The sequence below is a fragment of the Callorhinchus milii genome, unplaced genomic scaffold, assembly GCF_018977255.1.
Source record: "Callorhinchus milii isolate IMCB2004 unplaced genomic scaffold, IMCB_Cmil_1.0 Scaffold1, whole genome shotgun sequence".
NCBI classification, from domain to species: Eukaryota; Metazoa; Chordata; class Chondrichthyes; order Chimaeriformes; family Callorhinchidae; genus Callorhinchus; species Callorhinchus milii.
Genome location: NW_024704742.1, coordinates 75,700,494 through 75,726,733, shown reverse-complemented (window position 1 = coordinate 75,726,733; position 26,240 = coordinate 75,700,494). Strand labels below are relative to the sequence as shown.

The 26,240-nt window shown below is 42.0% G+C and overlaps 1 protein-coding gene across 3 annotated transcripts in view; it reads right to left on the bottom strand.

The window, feature by feature from the left end:
- dapp1 (dual adaptor of phosphotyrosine and 3-phosphoinositides) overlaps positions 1-26,240 on the bottom strand; it is a 37,685-nt gene that overhangs the window by 2,623 nt on the left and 8,822 nt on the right. For 2 of the 3 annotated variants that reach the window (XR_006084855.1, XM_007891947.2), the window contains exons 2-7: positions 10,396-10,518; positions 8,266-8,399; positions 6,468-6,598; positions 2,425-2,472; positions 1,452-1,514; positions 796-881 (exon numbers count right to left, since the gene is read on the bottom strand). Coding sequence is in view for 2 of the 3 variants with exons in the window: in XM_007891947.2 (XP_007890138.1) it covers positions 796-881; positions 1,452-1,514; positions 2,425-2,472; positions 6,468-6,598; positions 8,266-8,399; positions 10,396-10,518 (585 nt within the window). In the remaining variant the exon portion in view is untranslated. The remainder of the gene's footprint in view (positions 1-795; positions 882-1,451; positions 1,515-2,424; positions 2,473-6,467; positions 6,599-8,265; positions 8,400-10,395; positions 10,519-26,240) is intronic. The other variant, XM_007891948.2, reaches the window with a different exon arrangement.

Here is a 26,240-nt window from a genome sequence, read left to right as displayed (position 1 = left end):
ATGTAAATTATCGATGCTTCTGGCTGCATCGGGTGAATTAGTGTGTTTTGGTAGAAGGAACACGGAAAGGAAGTATACCTAGGTGGTAAGATTTTAAATGGACTAGATGAACAGAGGACCATGGTGTACAGATAGACAGATCATTAAAGGTGGTAATGAAGGTAGAAGAGGCCATAACAAAAGTAAACAGAATCCTTGGTATTATATCTAAAGACAAAAGCAGTTTGTATTGAACTTGTACAATAGCTCAGTTGGGGTCTTGTAGCACCCCATTACAGGAAGAACACAAAAGCAACAGAAAAGTTGCAGCACAGATTCACTGAGCTGTTATCAGGGAGGAAAGGTTTCAGTTATTAAGAGAAACTCAATCGGTTTTTCACTGGAGCTGAGAGGTTAAGGTATTTCCTGCTTAAGGTTTTCACAATTATGAAGAGTAAATAGTAAATTATTTTGACTAGTCAGTAAATTAAAAATAAAGATGCACAAGTATCCTGCCCAATGGCTATTGTTCATGTGTGGATCTTGGCAATGAGTGTTAGCAGGTCACTACACTAAATTGTAGCAGACGTTACAGTCAAGCCTGTCCTCTTCTCATCCGCCTTCCACATGTTCACCAGTGGGTGCTGTAGAGCGACCAGGAGCAGGTACCCTGGCTCTTGTTTCCCTCCCTAACCCTAGAAAGGCTGGGGTCAACTTAGCCTCTCCACCCGAACCTGGCTCAGGCCATTAAACTCAACAGCAAACAAGATGATGATTTGAACCAGCGAGCTTCCGGGCTGTCAAATAAGTTCTTACCAAAAACAATTGATTCTTTCCTGAGAGTAGTCAAATTGTACCCCGGTGCATTCTGTTAGATCCAGTGTTTTAATTGGCTCTGAAGACTGCAAAACAAGTCATTTGTACAAAGATGTTTTATAGACCAATGCAGTAAACATTACTTAATAAAGTCAGCACAACTGTTGGTTGTACAAAATGTGCGTCTGTAGCTTATAACAATCTCAGATGTGGTATACCTCAACATAAGGTAAGGGTAGCATTGGCACCAACAGACTTACAGACTTCAAACACACAAGATCACCAGAGGTTCAGATAAAGAAAGCTATTTCTTAAGTGAGTCCAATGTCTGAGCCTCAATTTCCTTCTGTAACCCATTCCAATTAATAATTACCTTCTATTTAAATAATTACTTCCTGGTATCTATCCTGACATCTCCCTCTAAACTATAAATGTGTTCCCTTGTTCCACTGCCTTGCAGATCTTGAAATAGTGTTCTGAGTTTACACCCGGCTGACCAAACAAAAATTGTTGGGTGTTCCAGTTTTCTCCAAATCATAAGAACATAAGAAATGCTAAACAAAAAAAACAAGGTCCATCTTGGTAGCCTTCCCAATGTTAAACTTTTGAACTACAAACACTGCTTCTGTGTAATCAGGTGAGGTTTTGATACGTACCATTTTATCCTTGAAATACTTCAGTTCATTCCTATGTAAAATAAACCACCGCGTTTTCCAACTCTAAAAACGAAAGGAAAAATGAGCAATAGGTTCATACTGAAAGATAACATAAAACAGAAACACCCAGTTTGGGAAGGCAGCACACAATTTAACCGGTTCAATATAATGTCTGTGATCACTCGGTCTTATTTTTTAGCGGTTAGTGATTTTCTTGCCTGTTTTGAGTGCAGATATTAAAAGAATACTCCAGGAATGTTTACCTCATGTTAAAATAAGTAACTATGCTGTAATGGTATGCATGACCTACTAACGGTGTCAGTTTATCTTTTTAACACTTCCATAACTCGGGAATAGTTCAGTGTATCCACTGCTGCCAAGATCAACTCATTCGGAGGTCAGGTATACCTCCTGTATCTAAGTGCCTCACAGCTTGGTAGTGCCTTTACACATCAGCCCATCGCTTTTTACACACAAAGTGGATCTAGGGAATGGAATACATTTCTACTTTGCATTTTCAAGTTCAAGTGTTGCATTAGGTAAAGGATGATCAGAATCAATGGAATGTTCCCCTCCAATAATGTCCTTCGAGAGAAATCGGAAAAAATCCAAGGCTCAGAAAATAAATAAAGATCCACCAAGATTTAATAAGCTGGTGGAACAGGCTCAATGGGTTGCGTGACCTCCTTCTGTGTTCCTGTGTAAGATTTTAACTGCCAGAAGAGAGAGTGGGAGAAGGGAGAGAGTTTCTCCCACCAATATTTAATTTAAACCCAGCTCTCAGAGATAAAAGGGGAATTGTTGATCAGCCTTATGCTGACTATAATAATATAGTCCTTCCCACTTTACCTGCTCTCCAAATAAGGAAAAAGTACAGCAGTGCATTTGTAGAAGCAGTAATTGACTAATCCCTTTGGTGGGATGCACATACAATATTTCTTTATGATATATAAATGTAAAAAAAAACCTTTACCTTTACTCTTCCTCCTTGTTTTGTAAGATAGCCTTCTTTTGTCCCCAACTGCAAAGATAGACATTTTAGATTATTCTTCAGTTTAATTCATTATGTTCCAACCTTTATGGCTGAATTTCAAAGAAAAGAAGTCCTTAAAGTTTTGGATACATGAGGGGCAAGGGAATAAAGAGGTAAAGGAGGAGTATGGCATTGTGTGTATAAACACCAACATGGACTAGTTGGAGCAAGTGGCCTGTTTCCACTGGTGCTGCATCACTCAAGATTGATCCCGTATGCTAATGGTGTCCCTGAAATCCCTAGATTCTTTCTATAAATTTCAGGAGGGGGCGGCAAAGCCCAGGCGGTAGGATAGGCCTTCCTGCTGCCTCCACGAGAACGAGCCGACCTTTAAACCTCCCAGGTGTCCTCCCACTTTCTCTGAGGTGCTTCGAGTCCACGGTGCTGGTAGGGAGAACCACCGCAGGTGTTCTGGATGAGGTAAGATTTAGCATCTCGGGAGCCTGGGATTTAGGGTATTAAAATCCTGAAATCCCTGGATTCGGAAAGAGCATCAGGATTGCAACCCCCATTTGCTCCTCCAATAAAACCAACTATCCTATTCCCAATTCCCTGCTCTTTCCCCTTCTAATACCCTTCCCTCCATGTATGTTTATCCAATTCCCTTTCAAGTATCCCAATCTACCATTCCAACAGCCACCCCCAGCAAATCATTCCATGCTCAAGGAAGAGACAGTGCTTTTGATTATAGCATTGTGAGAATTCCATAGAACCATAGAAATTACAGCACAGGAAGGCCATCCAGGCCATCATGTCTGTGCCGGCTACTTTAAGAGCAATCCTTTCAGCTCCATTCAATGAGGATGAGTAGTCATTCGTTTTGAAACCAGGAAAAAAAACATAGTAAGTGAATGATGTGTCAAGAATCTTCCAACATATCAAACATAGTTTTCTCCATGTCAAAAACTAGATAATGGATCCCGACTCCTCCCGATGTGAAAGACGCTATACAAATGCAATTTTGTTGTTGTTGTTGCAATGGATTATATTCAAATGATTGGTTTTTGTTCAGTATATTCATCATTTAAAAAATCTGAATAAGAGTGATACAACTTGGTTGAGGAAGCAGCCTGGTTTCATACTGTGTGTGACAATAGTGTGACGAAGAGGCAAAGGCCAAAGAAAATCATGCAAAAACATTAGTCCATGAGAGCAGCAAACTCAGCATAAATGGGATTCAAACCAGTCTGTAAGACGCTGTTCTACTCATCGGGCTGCAGAAACTAGTCTCTGATTAACATTTTGCAGCCCCAAACACTTCAGATTTGTAACATTTTCTCTTTTACTCTCTCTCACAATGATGTCTGTGCCCTTTATCAATGTTTCTTAATTGAACAAAAAGACTACTCTGCTTTTTTCACCCTTTACCGCTTGCTTTCCCTGAAGTGACATTTCCTTGGACTCACAATTCAGGCACCATTTTACACAGAACACCTGATCATTCTATCTATTCAAATCCTTACAACCCTCTGCCGCATTCCTCATCAGATATCGATACAGCTTTTCTTTTTTTATATTAAAAAAAAGCTCTGTCACAGCTTGAATTGTTTGCGCTGAGACTCAGTTCTGTTTCTCCGCAACTCAGGCAAAAAAAATCTTTCTAATCTCATCTTAATTAAAGCTGGTTTCATTCCCTTGGGTCTGCACTCAATCTCAGTCTGAGATAAATAACGTGCATCTGCATTATCCAGTAGTCTCAGCATTTTAAATATGTGGATCACGCTCCCTTTTAATCTTTTCTCCATTGCGAAACAGTCCAGTTCAGTGCGTCTCTCCTGATAACTTAAAGCCTTCAGCTGTAACATTAGTGTAGCCAAAACAGCAGTTTTGTTTGCTGACACGGATGAAATTTAAATTTAACTAAGATGGCTTTCATCTGAAGACAAAACAGCAGCAATACTTAGCGGCACAGGCTGAATACGTGTAAAGAGGCCAATACCATATTTTAATGAAATCTAAAACTCCCGGGGGATTCATTCCTCTGCTCTGTTCAAATGTAACTTCACTGAGCTTTCCAGCTCTTGCCTGAGCCTTGGCTTGGCTTCCTGTGGCTGTGATCCTACTTCCTCTATTTTGCATTTTGATTCTTGGCCGTCAGTTTAATCTGAAACAAACCAGTATCCTTCAACTTCAAATTAGACAAATTTGAAAAGTTTCTCACCACAAATAATGAGTGCAAATCATTGGTGATAGTCAGATATTCTGCTGTCTATCAGTACCAGTCAGATTGAATGGGATCTGCTATTGTGGTTGCACCTGCTTCAGTTTCAGTATGAATACCTCAGTGGCTAAACAGACCATTTAAAGTTCCGGTTTGAAATACTGTACAATAAGCTGAAACTTTCCAGAGAAAGATTTATGTATTGTGGATTAATCTCATGTTTGATTGTTTAATCTTTCTTGGTATTCAATATATTGGTTCGATTTTCTAAAGCTTTAGAGCTGTAGCCAGCATTAAAGGGGAGATACGAACATCAAAAGCTCTGGAAATAACATAATTGTTCCAGTCGTTAATCATCCTCTGGGTAAAGAAAAACTCCCTCGTGTCTATCCTTTGCAACTGTAAACCTATATCTTGTTTTACTGCATTGGTGCATCCTAAAGTACTGTTCTGGGTTTACTTTTTCAATTCCAATTAAAATGATATACACCTCTATGAGATTTCCCTCTGAGAGGTTTTCTCTGAAGACTAAAGCTTGTCTATTCATTGATCACAGCTCATTCCTCTAACACTGGGATCATCCTCGTTGCTCTCCTCTGCACTCCTCTAAGGCTTGGGTTGCCCCTGGATGTCACAGTGACCAGAACTTTATACAGTACCTTACATGTGGCCTGACCAGAGCTCTGTATATCTTCAGTTTCAGTTTGATCTGGGATCTGAACTCAACTGATTACCAATACAGCCTGATCATTCACCATTCTGGCTGATTTGACCTTGGTAGACAGACGTGCACAATAAAGGATGGCCATGTAAACATTTGAGTGACACTGGTGTCAACTGAGCAATATTTCTGCTTCCCCAAGCAGGCTGAAACTAAATAGAAGACTAACCATCTAAACATTTAGCCACAAGCTAAGTTAGCAGCTGCACAACTTGTTCTATCAAAGATAACAGAGCTTAAGTATTGCAAAATGGTCAAGCTACAAACTATTCAGCTAATGAGCCAGTTGTGTTTTAAAGGCAGCTGAGAGGGAGGAAGTGGGAGAAAATAAATGTGTTATTTACTTATTCTTATTTTAAAGAAAAGTATTATTTGCTGTATTTAGTAGCAGGTTTCCTGGCTCAACCAGGAATATGTATCAGCCTGGCTCAGTTGGTAGCACTCTCGCTCTTGAATCAGAAGGCTATGGGTTTAAGTCCCACATTGGAACTTCAAACTCACATAGTCCAGGCTGACACTCCAATATAGTGCTGGGGTATGCTGCATTTTCGGAGGTGCCGTCCTTTTGATGCGACTTTAAACTGAGATCCCATCTACCGTTTCAGCTGTACTTTAAAGATCCTATGGTACTATTCGAAAAGAGATGGGAATTTCTCCCAGTGTCCTGGCCAACAAATAAAAGTGGTCCTTCACTCCATGGCTGTTTCCATGCAATGGCTGTGCACAAATAGGCTGCAGTGTTCGCCCTCAAAAAATACAGTCACTACTCCTTGCAGTATATCCTAGAGCTTTGAGATGTCTTTCTGACATGAAAGGTGTTATATCAAATGTAAAGATTATTATTATCTCTTACTGTGTCTCTGCTGGGGAACAGTGTGTCACATATAGTTAAACTTTCAAAAAGTATAAACATAAAAGGGACAAATAGATGTAATCATAATTCTTTTTCTTGTGGTAGTTTTAAATGTAGCAAATCTTAGGCCAATAGACATCCAAGTACTCTTAAGAGTTACGGCTGATACTCAAAAAGTTTCATAGCTGTGATTAATCACATTACAGAGTCCAAGCATTAAAAACATTGTACTGAAGCAGTCGACTTACTGAGGGTGCTTGAGAGACCAGATCATTCTCAGTACACCCAGTCTTCATGGCTGTGTGAACACGGACAGACTCATAGATGGATGGTTCTTCTACTTTTCGAGGATACGGGCATTTAAGTACAATAAGCGTACCTTCATCACAGGGATAAAAACAGTAATAGAAAATAAAAATTAAACATTCTGCTTTGTGTGTATGTGTGCGTACGAGTATACATTTGTGTGCTTGTGTCTGTGTTTGATATGATACATGCATGTGTGTCTGTGTGTGCTCACCATAACCAGGGATAATGGTTCTCAACTACTAATAATCCTTGCATTTGATATAGCGCTTTTCACGTCGGGAGGACGTCCCAATGCGCTTCACAGAACACACTGTAAAGTGAATTGACTGTATATTTGTGGGCGAATGCGGCAGCCAATTGCACACAGCAATGTCCCACAAACAGTCGTAGATTGAAAATGACCAATTTTTATTATTGTTTTGGGTTTTTGGAGGGATTATTATTAGGCGTGTGGAGTAAGGAAACTTGCCCAAGGTTTCGCCCTGCCTGGAATTGAACCCAGGTGTCTCGCTTGCAAAGCGAGTGCTCTAACCACTGAGCTGCAGGACTCCATCACATATATATATATATATATGCACACGCACATACACACAGTACTACAGCTGCAGCCTGACCAGAGCACTGTACAGGGTGAGCAGGACTTCAGGGGACGTGAGGTCAATTGATTTTACTAGCCTGACCACAGAGAGACGGGGTAATGGAGTTTAATATTTAAAAACAAGAAGTTCTGGAAAGTTTCATGAACAGCACTTGTGAGAAGGATTCCTAAATTAGATTGAAAATGTTATTAGCCGGAAACACTGTTTCTCTTACTGCTCCAATTTTCTAAATGGGCTTTTCTTATCAGGGGTTTCAACTGATTCTCACCAGACTACATAGCAACCGAGATTACCGCTCCAACATACCGGACTATCGTTCTAGCACTCAAGAATACTGCTTCAACACACCAGGCTATCATTCGAGAACCCCGAAGTGCTGTTCAAGCACACTATTATCACTGTTCTTAGCACTGGAAAATCATTCCAGAACAACAGACTGTTGTGATAGTACTCTAAACTACTGTTCTAATACACCAGTCCATCGTCCTGGCGTCCTGGGGTCCTGGCGTCCTGTTCCAGCGCTGCAGAGTACATTACAAGATTCCAGCCTACAATTAAAGTGCTAAAACACACGTGTGTGCGCAGGAAAGAAGAACAAATGTGCAGCTGACTCACTCAGAAAGTACTAATAAGCCATTCATTCTGAGTCACTCATTAACTGGCAAATTTCCTTATAGTTTCCACACACGTGTTTTTTCTTAAGAGTGCTTATAATATTAAAAAAAAATACACCATCCCTTTCCAGCACTTTGAAACGGGGATTTCGGGAGACAGCTGACTTGTGTGCTCCCAGTTAAAGACGGTCATTTTATTTTGGTCAACCAGGTGGCTGACATGTGGAAACCCACCAGCATGCTTATCAATATCCAAATCAAACTACTGAGTGTTTCCCCCATATGTACGGTTTCTGTTTGTCTGGTATGGAGTGTGCATGGAAGATTAGGGGAAGGGGCAATAGAGCATTTATGACATTTGAATTCCTTAAAACCTTAGAAATCATTAATGTTTACAGGATAGAAGTTAGAGTTCAGTCTATTGCGCCTGTGTAAAATGTTAATGTGTAAAAAAGAGTAAAAGTACAACGTACACAATGTTGATCAATATAATCCTAACCAATTTTCAGTGCATGTCATCTTACCTGTTTCACTGCCAAGAAGGGGCTGGTTGGCAAAGTGACTGATAAAATCCTTTAATGACCGGAACTCACTGAATCCAAATTTAATGGAACATTCAGTACGTTCAATTTGGAAGTGCTTGACTGAGTCTTTGGCCCTAGAATGGTAAAACACAATATTTTTTTTAGCTTCAATGGCTATCATTGTTGGTTATTTTTAGAAATGGCTTCAAGCTCAAAATATTTCATCTGTGTTAATGTGTTCACAAGTAACAAGATTGGTTTAGATGAAGAAACCCCTTCAGCCCATTCCAAATCTCATCCCTTCAGAACACCCATCCTAACACCCCCCCTCCCCATCACTGCATCAAGCTACTTTTTATATGAGTCCAGTGTCCTGGCCTCTATCACCTTTCCTGGCAACCTGTTCCATTAATTACCCTCTGGGTAATGACAAAAGTGATTGTTTGGCTTGAAGAATGTTCACTTGTTTACTTCAGCGTAACTCTGTCTGTCCAGGGCCTTGGGACGTCCTCCCGACGTGAAAGGCGCTATACAAATGTAATTTTGTTGTTGTTGTTGTTGAGCGATGTAGTTGAGGGTGGCTGGTGCCCACAATAGGAACACTGAAAGGAAGGTGACAACCATAACAACTTGGATTTCTATATTCTGTGAAGCGCTTTGGGACGTCCTCCCGACGTGAAAAGCGCTATATCAAATGCAAGTATTATTATTATTATTATTATATAGGCCCTCCACGCCGGACGGCATCTCAGAGCGCTTCACAGTAACGGATCCCGGGACCGAGCCAGGGGGAGGGGGAAGAGGGTGACCAACGGCGCGGTCGAAGAGAAAGGTCTTCAGCCGAGGCCTGAAAATAGGAAGAGAGGGAGCGAGGCAAAGGGAGTAAGGAAGGGAGTTCCAGAGCCTCGGGGAGTAGTGGCTGAAGGCATTGCCGCCAATGGTGGAGCGGAGGATTCGGGGACAAGGAGAAGGCCAGACCTGGTAGAGCGAAGGCAACGGGCACTGTTGTGAAGAGAGAGGAGGTCAGAGAGGTTAGGGCAGTGCAGAGGAGTGGAGGGATTGAAGTCGATCCTCTCTGGGACAGGCAGCCAGTGCAGTCTGGCAAGGACTGGGGTAATCAGGGAGCGGAGTTTGGTGCGGATAAGAATGCGGGCGGCAGAGTTCTGGATGACCTGGATTTTATGGATGATATTGGAGGGGAGACCGGCGAGGAGGGCATTTGAATAGACAAACTAATTAAACGCGTAATACATTATCCTCTGCTACTTTAATTCCCTTCCAGTGGATTGAAGTGATCAATTTTTTTTGAAGGAAAAACGATCCGCCAATCGACTAACAACCGATTCTTACTTACTTACTTCTAGGTAAGCAGAGGCGTGTGGAGTAAAGAAACTCGCCCAACATTTTGGCCTGCCGGGAATCGAACCCAGGTCTCTTGCTTGTGGGGTAAGTGCTCTAACTGAGCTACTGGACAGGATTTAACAGCTTATCTAAGTGACAGCACCTCTGACAATGCAGCGCTCCTTCAACACTACATTAGAGTGTCAGCCTAGACTGGGAGAGTAACTAACGGATAATTTAGACCAGTCCAGACTTTGTGTTTATGCTATTAAGTGCTCTGGGATGTTACCCTGCGTGAGGGGCGATATAAATACAAGTTATTGTTGTTACTAACCTTACCTCTCTCTTTAAGCATTTGGCAGTAAATGGTAGTTCTCTTTTACGTTAGTAAGGCATACAGACACAACAATTCCACAAGATATTATGGGAAGACCATTTATTTGCTCCTTTCTATAATAAGATTCCTTGCATTTATATAGTACCTTTTATAATCAGGAAGGTACTACAGATGTGCTTCAAAGGATTTCCTTACTACAGTAACGTATATTTTACAGGTGAACAGTGTTATAGTTGAGGGCAAGTACAATTCCCATGATTGCTACCTCCCATTCTCTGAAACTGTTTAGATTTGCTTAAGGAACCCTAGCAGTAAAATTCCATCTGGGTATGGATTTTCCCTAATTCTACATCATTACACTACGATTTCCCGTTATTTATTTTCTTCTGCAGTCAGGGGAGGGAAGGTGGGGGAGGGGTGGAGTATGAGTGGGGGAGGGGTTACATACATACCTTACAGACAAAGCATATAAATTTGGACCATCGTGACTTTTTCGTAGAAGATAACTCCCATCTAGTCCATTGGAGAGTAGAAGGGCCTCGGCAGCGTGACGGGAGAGTGTGAAGTGAAACCAGCTAGCAAAGAAAACAACCAGTATAGCAATAGGTTACAAAGCCTGCGATGCAATCATCATCAAAGCCAAACAAGCATGGACACTGCTTAGTTCCAGTAAGACACTGGGAATCCCATCTGGGTATTGATTTATCTTCCTAGCCTTTCAGTGACCAGAATTTGGCAAATTCTTTTGCATAGCCTCGATTCTGAAGCTATTTTTGGTGTGAGTTCTGTACAGTTCTGGGGCTGTTATCATGCTCCTCGGGAAGGCCATGATGTTATTGAAGTCTCATTGCCAGAAAAAAGGTTCTTGTGACATTTTTGTGTAGAGATCCCATGTGTCATTATATTGCATCTCACACCAACTCACAGAACTGTAAAAAATGCTATACCAAATGTCAGGATTATTATTGTTATTATTATTATTGTTATTAATGGCAACCCTTTGGTAATAGCAATACAGAAATCAGTCTTTTTCCTGAAATGCAATGCTCATTGAGGTTTCTTCTTAGCCATGCCAATGCTGTGTTCGGTAATCTTAACGCCTGTGCAATATGAACACAGGATGTACTGTAATGGGAACGGAGGTGATAAGGTTGCAATCAGACAACATTCACAAATGATTCACCATTTCTCATGCACAAAAACTACGGATTGCTTTGGTTTCACTGAAACACCTGTACAACCAAACCTTATCGGACTAGGTTGATGACTGAGAGCTTCATTGTTACAGAGGACAAATGATTAAAATACAGCTGGCTACAAGCCAGCGTTCTGAAATCATGTACAAATTTCAAACCCAACCACCTGAATGAATTCTAAGAGTAACAGACCTGCCGATATGTGGTATTATTGAAACAATAAGAGATATTAGGGATTAGTAACGCAGACATAATTCTTTGGCCTTTACTTATGATGATAATAATGTAATCCTTAAACTTGGTATAATACCTTTCACATCAGGAGGACTTAAAAACCTTACCAACACAGGTATATCTGCCCATTGTTTTACCGGCCTGGGATCATATGCTGAATTAAACTTATTGGTAGCTATTCTGGTTTGATATGCTCTCCTTTCTCTTCCAGAATTTGGTTCAATGTCAGTCCTGCATTGTGGAATAAAGGACTATTTTTGTGCCCATTGTCCCCATTTAAGGGCCCTCAACACAGTTCCTAGTAGCATGGATCAACAGTACAAAACTACTCATAATTCAGCCTAAACTTGCAATCTAACAGACAAGCTACAAGGATATTGTTGTGGGGGCAGAGGCACCATACTAGCTGGTGCTCTTCCATAGGAACAAAACTTCTGGGAAAAACCTTGGGAGAGCTTTACTCTCCATCTAGTTAAATGCCAAGTGAACAGCCAGGGTTGGGCTCCGACAGGGTCCAAAGGAAAAGAATTCTGTTTCAAAAGCACTGCTGTGGCACACGGAAAGTTTACCTCACCAAAATCCCCCTGAATTTCAATTGAAGAACATCAAGAAGAAAAGTCGAGCACAGCCTAAAATAGATTAAATGCACACCGAGGCTGAGAGATAACAGCCAACGAATTGATTTACAAAGGTTCTCACCATCAGACGAGCAATTGGACGTTAAGAAAGATCAAAAAGATTAAGCAGGAAGACAGATATCTCCGTGAGAAGCTCTGTAGGACAGAAGTCCTCTCCAGTAAGACAGGACTTTGAACAGGATCAAAACTGGTGCAAGAAAGTAGCTATGCTCATCATTTGAAAAGCTTGTTCCAAACCTGTTGTAAAGCTTTGTTTCTTTGGTGCCCGGTGAGGATCCGTTAAAATTCAGGAGATGAACTAACGTCAAATGGACAAAATCCCCGACAAGCAGAACTACCTCAGTCCCAGATCAATACTAAGCGTTTAACTGTAAATCCGCTCCAGAAAGAGGAAGTTCATTCAAATGTTGAATACATATTATGACATGGAGGAGGGTGGGGATGGTAGGGGGGGGAATGTAGATTGTGCAGTAAATTTGTGCATTTTCTTCAATAAGTGTTGTGGGGACCATTGAAATGTACAGCAAAGAAGGAGACCATTTGGCCTGTCGTACCTGTGCTAGCATTCTGAAAGAGCTATCCATTTAGTCCCATTTAGAATAAGGAATACTTTGATTCTAATCTGTGGTGTATCTGAATTGGGTGGCTGTACTTGTTGTTACGATGGCTGGTGCGTCACCATTATCCCCTGAGTCAAGGTTGACTTTGGACCCAAGTCCCTGAAGTGAAAGGATACTTTACCACAGCACAATGCATACCATTTTTTTTCCTCAGCTGGGTGTCTGACACATTTGGAAACCCATCACCATGCTTAATAGTATCCAAACCAACAACAACAAAGTTACATTTGTTTAGCGCCTTTTCACGTTGGGAGGACATCCCAAACCAAACCGAGATTTCCATGCATCCCGTCTAAACATTGAAATTCCAGAGATAGATTGTTGGAATGCGCACTCTCTCCCTGGAGGGATGCATCCTGCTTACCTAATCATAATAATAATAATAATTCTTGCATTTGATGTAGTGGCTTTTCATGTCTTCGAGACGTTTCAAAACACTTCACAGAATACACTGTAAAGGAAATTGATTGCATATTTTGTGGAAGAAACAAGCCAGTCAATTGCACACAGCAGTTTCCCACAAACAGTTGTGGATTGATTGACCAATTTAGTATTATTATTTTTAATTTTTTTGAAGGCAATTATTACCCCTGGAAAATCCATCCACCAATCGACTGACAACCAGGGTTCCTACTTACTGCTAGGTAAACAGAGGCGTGTGGAGTAAGGAAACTTGCAATGTTTTGCCCTGCTGGGAATCAAATCCAGGTTTGTAAGCAGAGGAAACTGTTTAAAATTATTTCAGTTTGGTCACTCACAACCAGTAAAAAGAGAGAAAGAGCAGCAAAGGGGGAGACAGAGATCGATCTCTGCTCCAGATAGTGTATTCAAGGTGGAAAGACGGTATTTCTTTGTGTCCCCAGTTGGAGATTAAGGTAAAAGCTCTAATAATACTTTCCTTGAAAACTGTAATAGAGCAAATATGCAAAAACAGTGTTGCTAACAGGAATTGCACAAATACTGTGATGCGTATTGAAAGGGCTCACATCCTCCTCCCTTCCCGCCACCCCTCCTGATCCCAAGCCCCAACCTAGGTCAAAATCCCGAACTGTCCAGCGCCTTGGGATGTCTTCCCAACGTGAAAGGCACTATACAAATATAATTTGTTGTTGTTGAAAGGTGACCAATTTTTCAGGGTAAAAGTCGATTATATGTAGTGCTACTCTGAACATAAGATTTATTTAAAAGGTTACAAAAGTCGTACTTTTGACTGTTCAGAGTAATACCCAGGTCCAAGATCTGTGGCTGACTTGTATTTATGTATAGTATTTTATACTGTATTTATGTAGGAATGCTATCATGTTATGCCACTTGTTTTCTAGGAAATATTAGTTACGTGCAGCACAACAAAAATAACAACAACTTACATTTGTATTGTACCTTACACATCAGGCGGAAATCCCAAGGCACTGAACAGTCAGGGATCCGCACCGGAACTGGTGTGTGGGATCAGGAGGGGTGGAGTGTGGGGAGGATAGGGGTAAGAAGGTGTGCAAAGGCACGGTCGAATAGGAAGATCTTGAGATGGGTCTTGAAGGAGGCAGGGGAGGGGATGAGGCAGAGAAACTGTGTGACGGCGTTCCTGAAGGTGGGGCAGAGAGGCTGGAGCCTGCCCGCCAATGGTGGGGCGCACAAAGGCAGGGGATGTGAAGCAGGCCAGAGCCTGCTGAGCGGAGGGCGGGGACAGGTTGGTAGGGGGTTAGGAGATAGCGAGGAGCAAGGCCACAGAGGGCTTGGAAGCTGAGGGCCAGGATTTGGAACTGTATCCTCTGAGCAATGGGGGGCCAGTGGAGCCGGGCAAGGATAGAGATGATAGGTTCGGGGAGCCTGGTGTGGGAGAGGACACGGGCTGCAGATCAAATTGATCGGTCATAGAAGTCCCAACTCCAGTGCTGGGAGTGCAGTTAATGGATGTTCCTTTGTTTTATGGATGTCCTGGGTGCGCACTGCATTGCTGGAGGTGCCCTCCTTTGAATGAGATGTTAAACCAGGAACAAGTGTTCAGGTGGACATTAAAGATCCCATGGCACTATTTGAAAAGGAGAGGGAGTTTCTCCTGGTTTCCTGGCCAACAATCCCCAGATCAAAATTCGGCATTTACTTCACGGTGGTTTGTTGGACATTGTGTGTGCAAATTGGTTGCTGAGTTTACCAACAAAATACACAATAAACTCTTTGAAGCGCTTTGAGACATCTTGATACCATGATAATGCCTTGCATCAAACACAAGAATTATTAAGTGCAATAAATATTATTATTCATAATTTTGAAAACCTTTGTGAAATCCCCCTTAACCTTCTCTGCTTCAGTGAAAACAATTTTGAAATCTTCTGAAATTTCTCGGTATGATTAAAGTCTTCCAGTTAATACTGCCGATTGTTAATTATGAGGTTTTTTTAAGATCTAAATTTTCAGATCATTTTAAAACTTCAGTCCCATAAAAGAACTTCCATTTAACAGCCAAATATCTTGAAAGCCCCAAATTCTCTCTAGCCTTCCCCCATAAGACAACAACAAACTGTATTTAGTGCCCTTCATGCAGGGTAGCATCCCAGAGCCCTTGAGGGAGATGTGACCATAGGCATGGTCGAATAGGAAGGTCTTCAGGCATAATATGAAGATGAGGAAGGAAGGGGCAAAGCAGAAGGAAGATCATTCTGTCCCAAAAGTTAGGTGGTTCAGAATTGTAGAAATGTCTTTATTTATAAAGTTGACTTTCAGCAGTGTTTAAAAATACGGGCTTCCAAATTCAAGAATTTTCCAAGATCTTAAGTTTTAAGACAAAATAGCCTCACATGTTAAGTAGGTCTGGGTAGAATTCCAAGTCTCTGGAGTGAACTGAAAGACATCTGACATGTACACTCCACGTGCCTAGTGAACACTAAAATCATACACATAAATTCTCTTAGGAAAGGATAGGGTTCTGTTTTGTAGAGGAAGATGGTATAATTTTTTTTGTCACATTAACGATTTTAAGTCGACTACATTTTCTAATATAAAAAAATAAACAATTTGCTAGAACTGTGCTAGCAGAAATAGACGCACAGCATACAAATCTATCAGACACTCACACACTTCCCCTTTAGGACTATTTTGAGCTCAGTTGAAAGGCTTCTGCAATGTACAATTGGTGTGGTTGCAGTCTGTGAGAGTCTGATTAATGTACTGAAAGAATGGTTCTTTTATGTAACTGACTGTTTGGTTACTGAACTAATTACATGAGATAAACAAGCATTTGTATTTTACTGTGACAGTTTTGGGGTTGAAATTCCAGTTAATAAACGCCAACAACTTGTGCATTTATATAGCACCCCTCACGCAGTGTAGCGTCCTAGAGCGTTTGACAGTGATGCCTGATGCTGAGCCGGGGGGAGGTGACCGAAGGCACGGTGGAAGAAGGTCTTCAGGCGCGACCTGAAGATGAGCAAGGAAGGGGCAATGCTGCGAGAAAGGAAGAAAGCTCAGCCACCGTTGGTGGAACGGAGGGCACAAGGGGTATGCAGAAGGTCGGAGCCAGTCGAGCGGAGGCAGCGGATTGTGGGTTGGGGTGTAAGCAGGTTGGAGAGGTAGGGAGGTGCCAGGGCATGAAAGGATTTGAAGACAAGTGTGAGGATCTTGAAATTGATCTGTTCGGTGATAGGGATCAGTGGAGCCTGGCTAGAACTGGTGTGATGAGAGTACAGAGTTTAGTGCAGGTAAGTATGCAGGCGGCAGAGTTTTGGATTAGCTGGATCCTGTGCATGGTGGAGATGGGGAGACCAGCAAAGATGGGGAGGGCATTTGAGTTGAGTTGGAATGTGACAAATGCATGAACGAGTATTTTGACTGTGTCTGGGGTAAGGTACGGTTGGAGGCGGGCAATGTGGCAGAGATGGAGGAAGGTGGTCCTGGTCAGGAACCAGATGTGGGGAAGGAAGAACAGCTGTGGGTCGAAGTTGACACCTAGCTTGCGCACCAGTTTGTTGAGTCTAAGTGATAGGCCGGGGAGGTTGAGGAGGTCAGAGCTGCAGGACAGAGGATGTTGATGGGAGCCAAGGAGTATGGCTTCCGTCTTGTCAACTTTTAGCTGTAAGAAGTTTGCACTCATCCAGGCCCTGATGTCTATCAGACAAGCCGACAGAGCATTGGCGGACCTAGAGACCTGGAGGAAAAGAACCTAAGGAGAGCGACTGGTTGACGTTGTTGGCCAGCAGTGGGGAGAAGAGAAATGGCTGACCAGCAGCTGGCTGGGGAGGGGGTCGAGGCATCAGGTGGAGAGCTTCATCTGGGAGATGGTGGTTGAGAGGGAGTGGGTTGTAATTGGGGCAAAGGGGTGTAGGGAGTGGGGAGTTGTAGGGGCTGTGACGGAAGGAGGGGATAGTGTAGACAGTCTGGGGGTGGGTGGTGCAGAAGGGGACATAGGGGAGGAAGATGTAGCCAAGTGGATATTTTCAATCTTTCTGACACAAAAAATGTAGAACCTTTTCGTACTTGGGTGGGGGGAAGATACAAGAAGTACTTCATACTTCAACCCCCACCCCCCATCAAGCTGTCTGCTCTCTCCGCTCTGCTCTAAGGAGAGCAATCCCATCTTCTCTAATCTCTCCAATTGTTGTCAGTTCTCAAATTGTTCAGACACAAAGTTTAAAATATTTATCAAAAGTTTGGAAGAAGAGATATTATGGTGATTGGGGTACAGCTGAATTAATTTTTAATTCTGAAAGATAAAAGAAATGCAAAGGCCTCCTTTCATGTGTCCGGAGAGGAACTGGAAATGGTAAAACCCCAAATGCCTCTGGTTTGGATGAAGAATGCCCTTCGGCCCATTCGATTTCATTCTTCCAGAATATCATCCACCCCATTACAACCTCAAGCTGCTTTTTAAATGAGTGAGGGTGCTCTGGCTTCAACCACCTTTCCTGGCAACCTGGTTAAATCTCACAGCGGCACTGTGGACAGTCACAGGCTGTTTTCAGAATGATGGTCTGGGAAATGCTTTGACAAGCACAGAGATTGCCATCTGGGCAAGTCGGCCATATATAAACAGGAAACAGAGGTCCAAACAAGTCAGTGAGAGCATCATCAGGAGCACACTACAGAAGGCAGCCAAGGCTGAGCTCCTGGAGCTGAGGCTGGAATGGAGTTCAGTCATTGTCCACTGGGCCTCACTGGCAACATTGCCCGGAAGAGGGAGTGGATACAAGTGACAGATTGGTACAATGTTAACAGTGACACCAGATTGTCCTGCCGACTGGTGAGACAAGATGTCCATTTGCCAAAGGAGAATGCAAAGGTAGGATCAACAGGGCATGATAGTGTCAACAGCAACATTTTCAAATGAACCCACATTACTCATTTCAAGAGGACAGATGTATGAAAGATGGAGGCTTGAAGGGGTAGGGGATAAGGTAGGCAGTGTTGAATGAACACCTTGCTCTAAGAGCTGGTGCAAAATCAATGGCTGAATGGTCTCCTTCTGTGTTGTAAATTTCTATGTTTTATGATTGTATGTCTTCCCAGAATTAGGGGACAGCAAACTGCATGGTTTCTTCTCGTGAAGAAATGAGAAGAAGGATGAGCAGCTGGAGACAGCATAAATAATAATAATCCTTGCATTTCTTCGAGACGTCTCAAAGTGCTTCATAGAATATATTGTAGAGTGAATTGACTGTATATTTTATGGGCGAAACGTGGCAGCCAATTGCACACAGCGGTGTCCCACAAACAGCAGTGGATGGTGTGATCAAATTATTATTTCAATTTTTTTTAAGCCCCTGGGCCACAGAAAAAGAGACTGCTAAATTGAAAGTGTGATATCAGACTCCATAGTCCTATAGCCTATTAGTTAGAGCACTCGCCTCGCAAATCACTAGTGTTTGCACCCACAAAAAACATAGTCATTCCATTCTACAATATATCCTGTAAAGAGCTTCGGGACAGCTAAACAATGTGATAAGACACTATATCAAGCGCTTTATCACATCATTGAGCCTTCACAGGACTTTTGCCAACAAAAGTTCAGACAACATCCCTGGACCACAGAAAAAGAGACTGCTAAACTGGAAGTAGTTAGAGCACTCGCTTTGCAAGCGAGAGACCTGAGTTCAATTCCAGGCACAGGGCGAAACCTTGGGCAAGTTTCTTTACTCCACACGCCTAATAATAATCCCTCCAAAACCAAAAACAATAATAAATTGATCATTTTCAATCTACGACTGTTTGTGGGACATTGCTGTGCGCAATTGGCTGCCGCGTTCGCCCACAAATATACAGTCAATTGACTTTACAGTGTGTTCTGTGAAGTGCTTTGGGACATCCTCCTGACGTGAAAAGTGCTATATCAAATCCAAGGATTATTATTATTATTATATAAAGTGTAATATATCAGACTCCATAGTCCTATAGCATATTGGTTAGAGCCCTCGCCTCGCAACCAGGATCGATTCCCACATTTTATGGGCTCTACAAAGAGCACTGGGGGTAAGTGTAGGACTTTGATGTATTTCTAACTGACTGAGGTGAAGGAGATGAAAACTCCATGAACCACTGTCCCAGAAGCAAAGAGATTTGGGTTCTTATTGAGCAATATAACACCAGTGATTTGCACCCACAAAACACATAGTCATTCCACGCCACAATATATCCTGTAAAGAGCTTTGAGACAGTTAAACAATGTGATAAGACGCTATATCAAGCACCTTATCACATCGTTGAGCCATCACAGGACTTTTGCCAAAAAAAGTCAGACAACATCCCTGGACCACAGAAAAAGAGGAACCGCAGGCCTCTGAACTGAAAGTGCGATATCGGACTCAACAGTCCTGTAGTGTATTGGTTAGAGCGCTCGCCTTGCAAGTGATAGGTTCCGGGATCGATTACCAGGTGGGGCAAAACCTTAGGCAAGTTTCCTTACTCCACACACCTTTGTTTTCCTAGCAGTAAGGAGGAACCTGGTCATTAGTCAATTGGCAGATCACTTTCTGGGGGTAATAATCAAAATAATAATAATAAATTCAATCAATGCACGACTGTTTGTGGGACACTGCTGTGTGCAATTGGCTGCTGCATTTTGCCCACAAAATATATAGTTAATTAACTTTACAATATATTCTAACAACATGGTAAGATGCTATATCAAATACAAGGATTATTATTATTAGGTTCCTGATGATCATTTAGCTTTAACTCGTGGAATACATACTGTGCCATATCTGTACAATAAGATTCAGTGGGGAAGATAATAATAATACTAATCCTTGCATTTAATATAGCGCTTTTCACCTCTTTGAGTCATCTCAAAGTGCTTCACAGAATATACTGTAAAGTGAATTGACTGTATATTTGTGGGCAAAACACGGCAGTCAATTGCACACAGCAGTGTTCCACAAACAGTCATGGATTGAAGTGGCCAATATATTATTTTTTTCTTGAAGGATTAGTAGATCAGGCATGTGGAGTAAGGAAACTTGCCCAAGGTTTCGCCTTCCCAGGTCTCTCGCTTGCGAGGCAACTGCTCTAACCACTGAGCTACAGAACACCACAAGATATGATTTGTTAATGAACATTCTGGTTAGTTTGCACAGGGGATTCATGATGCCCACTTTCAAAGTGTGTTTTATGGCCTCCACAAAGAGATTTGGCAATCGTTCTCTCACTTTTTGATTGTTTGTTTCTATTGATGTACGAAGCAAAATAAAACTGGCTCAATAAAAGGGATTTCATCTGGACAATAAAAAAGTCAGCCAGACCACCTGACAAAAAACAAAGGCACTGTCAGGTCAGTAGGAGGTAGGAAAGGCATTCTGGAGATATATCGCACATTCAGTTCAGAGGCCTGTAGTTCCTCTTTCTCTGTGGCCCAGGAACATCATCTGAAAATTCTCCTTAATGTTAGCAAAAGTTCTGACTCACCCTCAAGGCCACTCAGCATTTTACTAATGCTCTTATTTGCACTCAGTCTGGAACAGGTCACCGAGCACCTTATTAGTCATTGGAGCAGTCACACTTTTAACCATTGACTGCCCATCCATAAGTCGAGTCACTACATAACAGCAGCTTATGATAAATTGCATACTGCTCAAACGTAAAAGGGGAATTACTTTGTACTAAAATGACTTCCCCATGTCATATCCTTCTGCTTTAGCACTTTGAAAAATACAGGGAAATAATACTTTTTCACAATTGCATGCATTATAGATGCTTGTACTTGGTGAGTTATGTATCCAAACACTAAAGAGATCAAAATTAACATACTTCTTGTTATACATTCCACATGTAGGCTGACCTGATCAAGTTCTAGTCAGCAACATAAACTACAATTAACTCTACACCTTTCTCCTTGTCATAAGCCAGTTTACCTACAAATAAACCTAAAACAATTTACATTTATATAGCCCCTTTCGTGTCAGGAAGACGACTCTAAAGTGTTTGATAAAGCTGGATAGATTAGATTCTTGGCTAGATTCAGGCTCCCGCATCCTAAGCTGGTGCGGGAGTCTGGAACAGTTGGGAGGGGAAAGAGATTACTCAAAGCACAGTAGCAAAATTTCGGGATGTACGTTTTGGGACAAACCTTGAATGAGGGGGAGAGAGAATGAATCAGAGCGAATCCAGGATGGAATTTGAGAGAGTGGGGTCAGATTGGCTGAAAGCTTGCCTGCTGATGGTGTGGTAGATAGGTTGAGGGACACAAAACAGCCTGGTGTTCACTGAGCAAAGAGAAAATACCTGATCGGTGTAGTTGAAGGAGGTCAGGTAAAGTCTCTACACTTTACATTACATCCTATGAAGCACTTTGAAACTTTGACCACCTGATAGGCCTTTATCAAATGCAAGGTTTATTATTACAATGCTTGTCAGAAAAATATTTTCCAGTTATAAAAATATCTTAAGCTAACTTTCTCTCTTTTTGAACAGTGCCATGGGATCTTCAAATACCCACCTGGGCAGGACGATTGGTTCTTGCTTTAATGTCTCATCCAAAAGTCAGTGCTTCTGATAATGCGGCGCTCCTCCTCCTCCAACAACAAATTACATTTGTATAGTACCTTTCACGTCAGGAGGATGTCCCAAGGTGCCTCCAGCACGACACTGGAGTGTCAGCCTAAATTATGAGTTTAAAGTGCCTATCGTGGTGCTTGAACCCACAACCTTCTGACCCAGAGGTGTTGAGTGCTACCAGTTAAGCCAGGCTGACTTATTTTTCATGTGGTGCTTTTTGATTTTTAGGTTCAGAAAAAATGACAGTACAGCTTATCTAACACATATCAGCAGACAAGAGGGCTACAATGAGATATTTACAAATGATAATTCTGAATCTAGCCAGAAACCAGATGTGCATCACAACAAGCATGAAATACACTCCAACATTCTGGAAGATGTGAGGAGTTTCTGGGATGGAGTGCGCATTCCATTCCAATAAATATCTCTGGAATTTCTATGTCTAGGCAGGTTGCATGGCACTCTCAATTTCGAACAATGATGGGTTTCTGCATGTGTCAGACACCCAGTTAACCAAAATAAAATTGTATTTTTTTTAAAAAATGGGGTATGATCGGTTGTAATAGAGGAGGTTTCAAAATGAACAAATGGGAAAGTACTCGGATTTTGCAACCAGTGTATTGCCATCTTTTTTAGGTTCCAGCAGCAGACTAGCACAAGCAGAACCAGGGTTAGTCTAGGGGGGATGGTGAAATTGTGTTAACCACATGGCAACCACATGGGATGTTATGTTATCATGTTATCATAGAAGCATACTGTTCAAGAAAACTGATTTATGTCACAGAAGTCACACAATATAGGGTTATATAGACTGAAATGCACCCCACAAAGATGCCAATGATGCCTCTAGATCATAGTCTGCTGCTAACTTCTTCACCAAGAAAATATAGTTGCTAGATACTACAGTAATTCCTATCTAACGCTGCAAGACTTTTTGACCATGCAATAACAACAACAACAAATTGCATTCATATAGCACCTTTCACAATGGAAGGACATCCCTGTCAGACAATCTACCAAGAAAGCAGAGGTCCTGGAATCAACAGTCGAGGCAGAGAGAAAGAGTTGGGTGTCATCCGCATAAATGCGGAAGTTGACCCCACATGATGATGTGGACCAAGATATTGAAGAGGAGGGAACCGAGGACAGAGCCCTGGGGAACACCACACTGTGATGGTGCTAAGGTGCTACACAAATGGCAAGGAGACATTCTTGTAACTGGGAGTCATCTTGTTGACAGGCAATGCAAGCAAGAGACGTGACTAGGAGCTAGGGGTGTGATTTACAGCCAGCTCACAGTCGGTCTGTTCTCCTCGTACAGTATAACTGAGTACTTTCCCGTTTGTTTCTGTAGCTCTATCCAAGCCCTCGAGATCCTCACAGCTCCAGTCATGTTGTTTTTTTGCCAGCGAGGGAGTAACAGTAATATTTGCCATTGATATACCACCTTACCGCATGGTCAAAATGACTCACAGCGTTCGACAGGAATTACCGTTGTGTCTAGTGACTATATTTTGCTGGCAAAGTAAATGGCACCTCTAGAGTGGATATGGGGCAATAGCCCCAAGTAACCAAACAGACTACCACTGCGTGCAAAAGACAAAATTAACAGACTTCTTTGTTTTTTTCCCTTCTAATAAACGTAATGATCACAGCAACTGCGTTGCTCACTCGTACACAACTGTTTAGCACTCCGAGACGCTACCTTATCTGAACGGCGACATATAAATGCAAGTTGTTGTTGTTGTCTGTGGGTCCATATTACAGTAAATAATATTTTCCTGACCAGCTTAATTGCTGTAATATTAGTTTTTCTGCATCACAACCGAAAACCTACAGAAACCTTTGAAATTACAGTTTGGAGGCAACAATTCTGTTCTCAGTTACCTTTCATTTGCATTTGTTATGTTAACTTGTCCACTTCCACATCAAGCTTCAAAGACCTACTGTGCAGTTCTGTAGTTCTGGGTCAGGCTGCTCCTCCACAAGTTGCCCCACAGTCACTGAGTGTACGCAGTGCAACTCTTCTCTTGTGTTCCTCCTCTCAAAACACAAGACCACATTTTACTTCATTGAACACCATTTGCCACCTATATGTACATTTGTCTTCCTCATAATTGGCATCACATTATTTATGAAGCCCCTTCTGCCCAAGTCCAGATTGTAAGTGTAACTCAACCTATATAAGATGATTTCCTGACGAAAGGTCATCGACCTGAAACATTAACTCTCTTTCCTCTCTCCATAGGTGCTGCCTGATCTACTGAGTGTTCCCAGCAGCTTCTGTTTATATACAAGACTAGCTGTACCCGTTGCAGCTTCGCTTGCAACCAAAGGATCCAATATGGAATAATAATAATAATAATAATCCTTGCATTTGATATAGCGCTTTTCACGTCGGGTGGACGTCCCAAAGCGCTTCACAGAACACACTGTAAAGTGAATTGACTGTATATTTGTGGGCGAACGCGGCAGCCAATTGCGCACAGCAATGTCCCACAAACGTAGATTGAAAATGACCAATTTATTATTGTTTTTGGTTTTTGGAGGAATTATTATTAGGCTCTGTGTGGAGTAAGGAAACTTGCCCAAGGTTTCGCCCTCTGCCTGGAATTGAACTCAGGTCTCTCACTTGCAAAGCGAGTGCTCTAACCACTGAGCTACAGGACTCCACAGTTGTAGATTAACACATAGACAGACATTTTGTCTTTATGTATACTCAGCTGGAAGGACTCCTGCAATATATTTCTTCTCACAGTCTCTGTCTCTCTCACCCTCTCTCACACTTTATAATATATTTTCTCTCACAGTCTCACAGATTATTATATACTATATATCGCAATGGACATGATGTCGCAGTGGGTATATGATGTCACAAGCGATTGACGTAGAGACATGATTTAGGATAACTCATATTTTGGGGCTTAATTTTTAATACAGTTCATCAACGATAGGAGATCGCCCCAAAAATATGCCCATGACACTGCCAGATGCAAGACATTTCCAATGAGGTATAAATCATGTCTCTACGTTAATCGGTTATTGCGTGATTGTCAGACAGACAGACAGACAGACAGACATGTTGTTTTATTAGTATATAATTGATAGATGAGTGTCCAGGACAGATAGCCTGAAGAACATCATCTTTGAAAAGTCACCACTAGTCACCAAGATTGTGTAGTAAACAAGCAAGATGCTGCCAGGTAAGGCTTATTGGACAGGCTGCTGTAACATCACTGAAATGAAAAATTCAGATAATAACCAAAAACATAATAATCGTTTCAATACAGGTATGGGTATACTTTGAACTATGAGTGAGTCGTGAGAAATAAAACACCTGTATACTGAGAACTCAAGTGCATGACAATGCTTAAATTGGTTAAAATAGTTCACTACAATTTGTTTGCCTTGAACGTCCAAGAAATAGTGTCTAATCTACAGCTACTCCAGTTATAGAAAGGAGACGCCAACCAGCCCGTCAAGCCTATTATTGGTTCATTACAGATATTTTAAACTAATTTCTATGCCTTTTCTCCATAACCTTCGCTTCCCAAATATCTATCTCCCTTTTAAACAATGCTCCATCTACATTTGTATTGAATCACATTTGTGCTTTCAAACAGCAGCTTAACTTTCTACAAAAGAGGGCCGCATATCTGACCGCTGCTTAACAGCATGTCTGCTTATTCTCAACAGGGCTAAAATCTCAGAAGCAACAAGACACTGAAATGTTGGGAGAAGATCTTGAATTCCGCACGTCCTTAGCAGCAGCAGTGTGCTCAAGTGTGTGTTTGAAATGGAAACACAGGGTACAATGATCCAACACACGTATAGTAGAGGATCAGAGAGAGAACACGTTCATAGGCGGAAAGCCTCAGAAACAGAGATATGAGTGCTGTAGAAAGCACTCCAGTGGACCTTGTGGATACTTTTGCAAACATGGTGTCAAATTTGGGGTATTTCGGGAAATGGGATTCCTGATTAAGGGATCTGAGTCACCTACAGACGTCTGACAGAGGTGAGAGTGCTACCAACTGAGCCAGACTGACACTTGCAAGAACAAAACGCAAAATACTGCAGATGCTGGAAATCTGAAACAAAAACAGAAGTTGCTGGGAACACTCGGCAGGTCAGGCAGCATTTATGCAGAAAGGAGAGTGAGGCAATGTTTTGGGTGCACGACCTGTTCTGTCGAAGGGTTGTGGATCCGAAACATTGACTCAATGGGTGCAAAACATTCTACAAGGAGAAGGGGAACATCCAGAAGTTGTGGTCCATGTTGGGATCCATGACGTAGGGAAAAAAGGGCTGAGATCCTACAGGGAGAGTATCAGAAGCTAGGGAAAAATCTAAAGAGTAGGATCTCAAAGGTGGTGATCTCTGGATTACTCCCAGTGCCTCATGCAAGTGAGTATCATAACAGCAGGATCAAACACATGAATGCATGGCTGGAGAAATGGTGCAGAAAGGAGGGCTTCAGGTTCCTGCATCACTGGGACCACTTCTAGGGCAGCTGGGACCTGTACAAGGTGGATGGGTTACACCTGAACAGGGCTGGGACCAATGTCCTTGCAGGAAGGTTAACTAGTCCTGTGGGGAAGGGTTTAAACTAATTTTGAGGGGGAAAGGG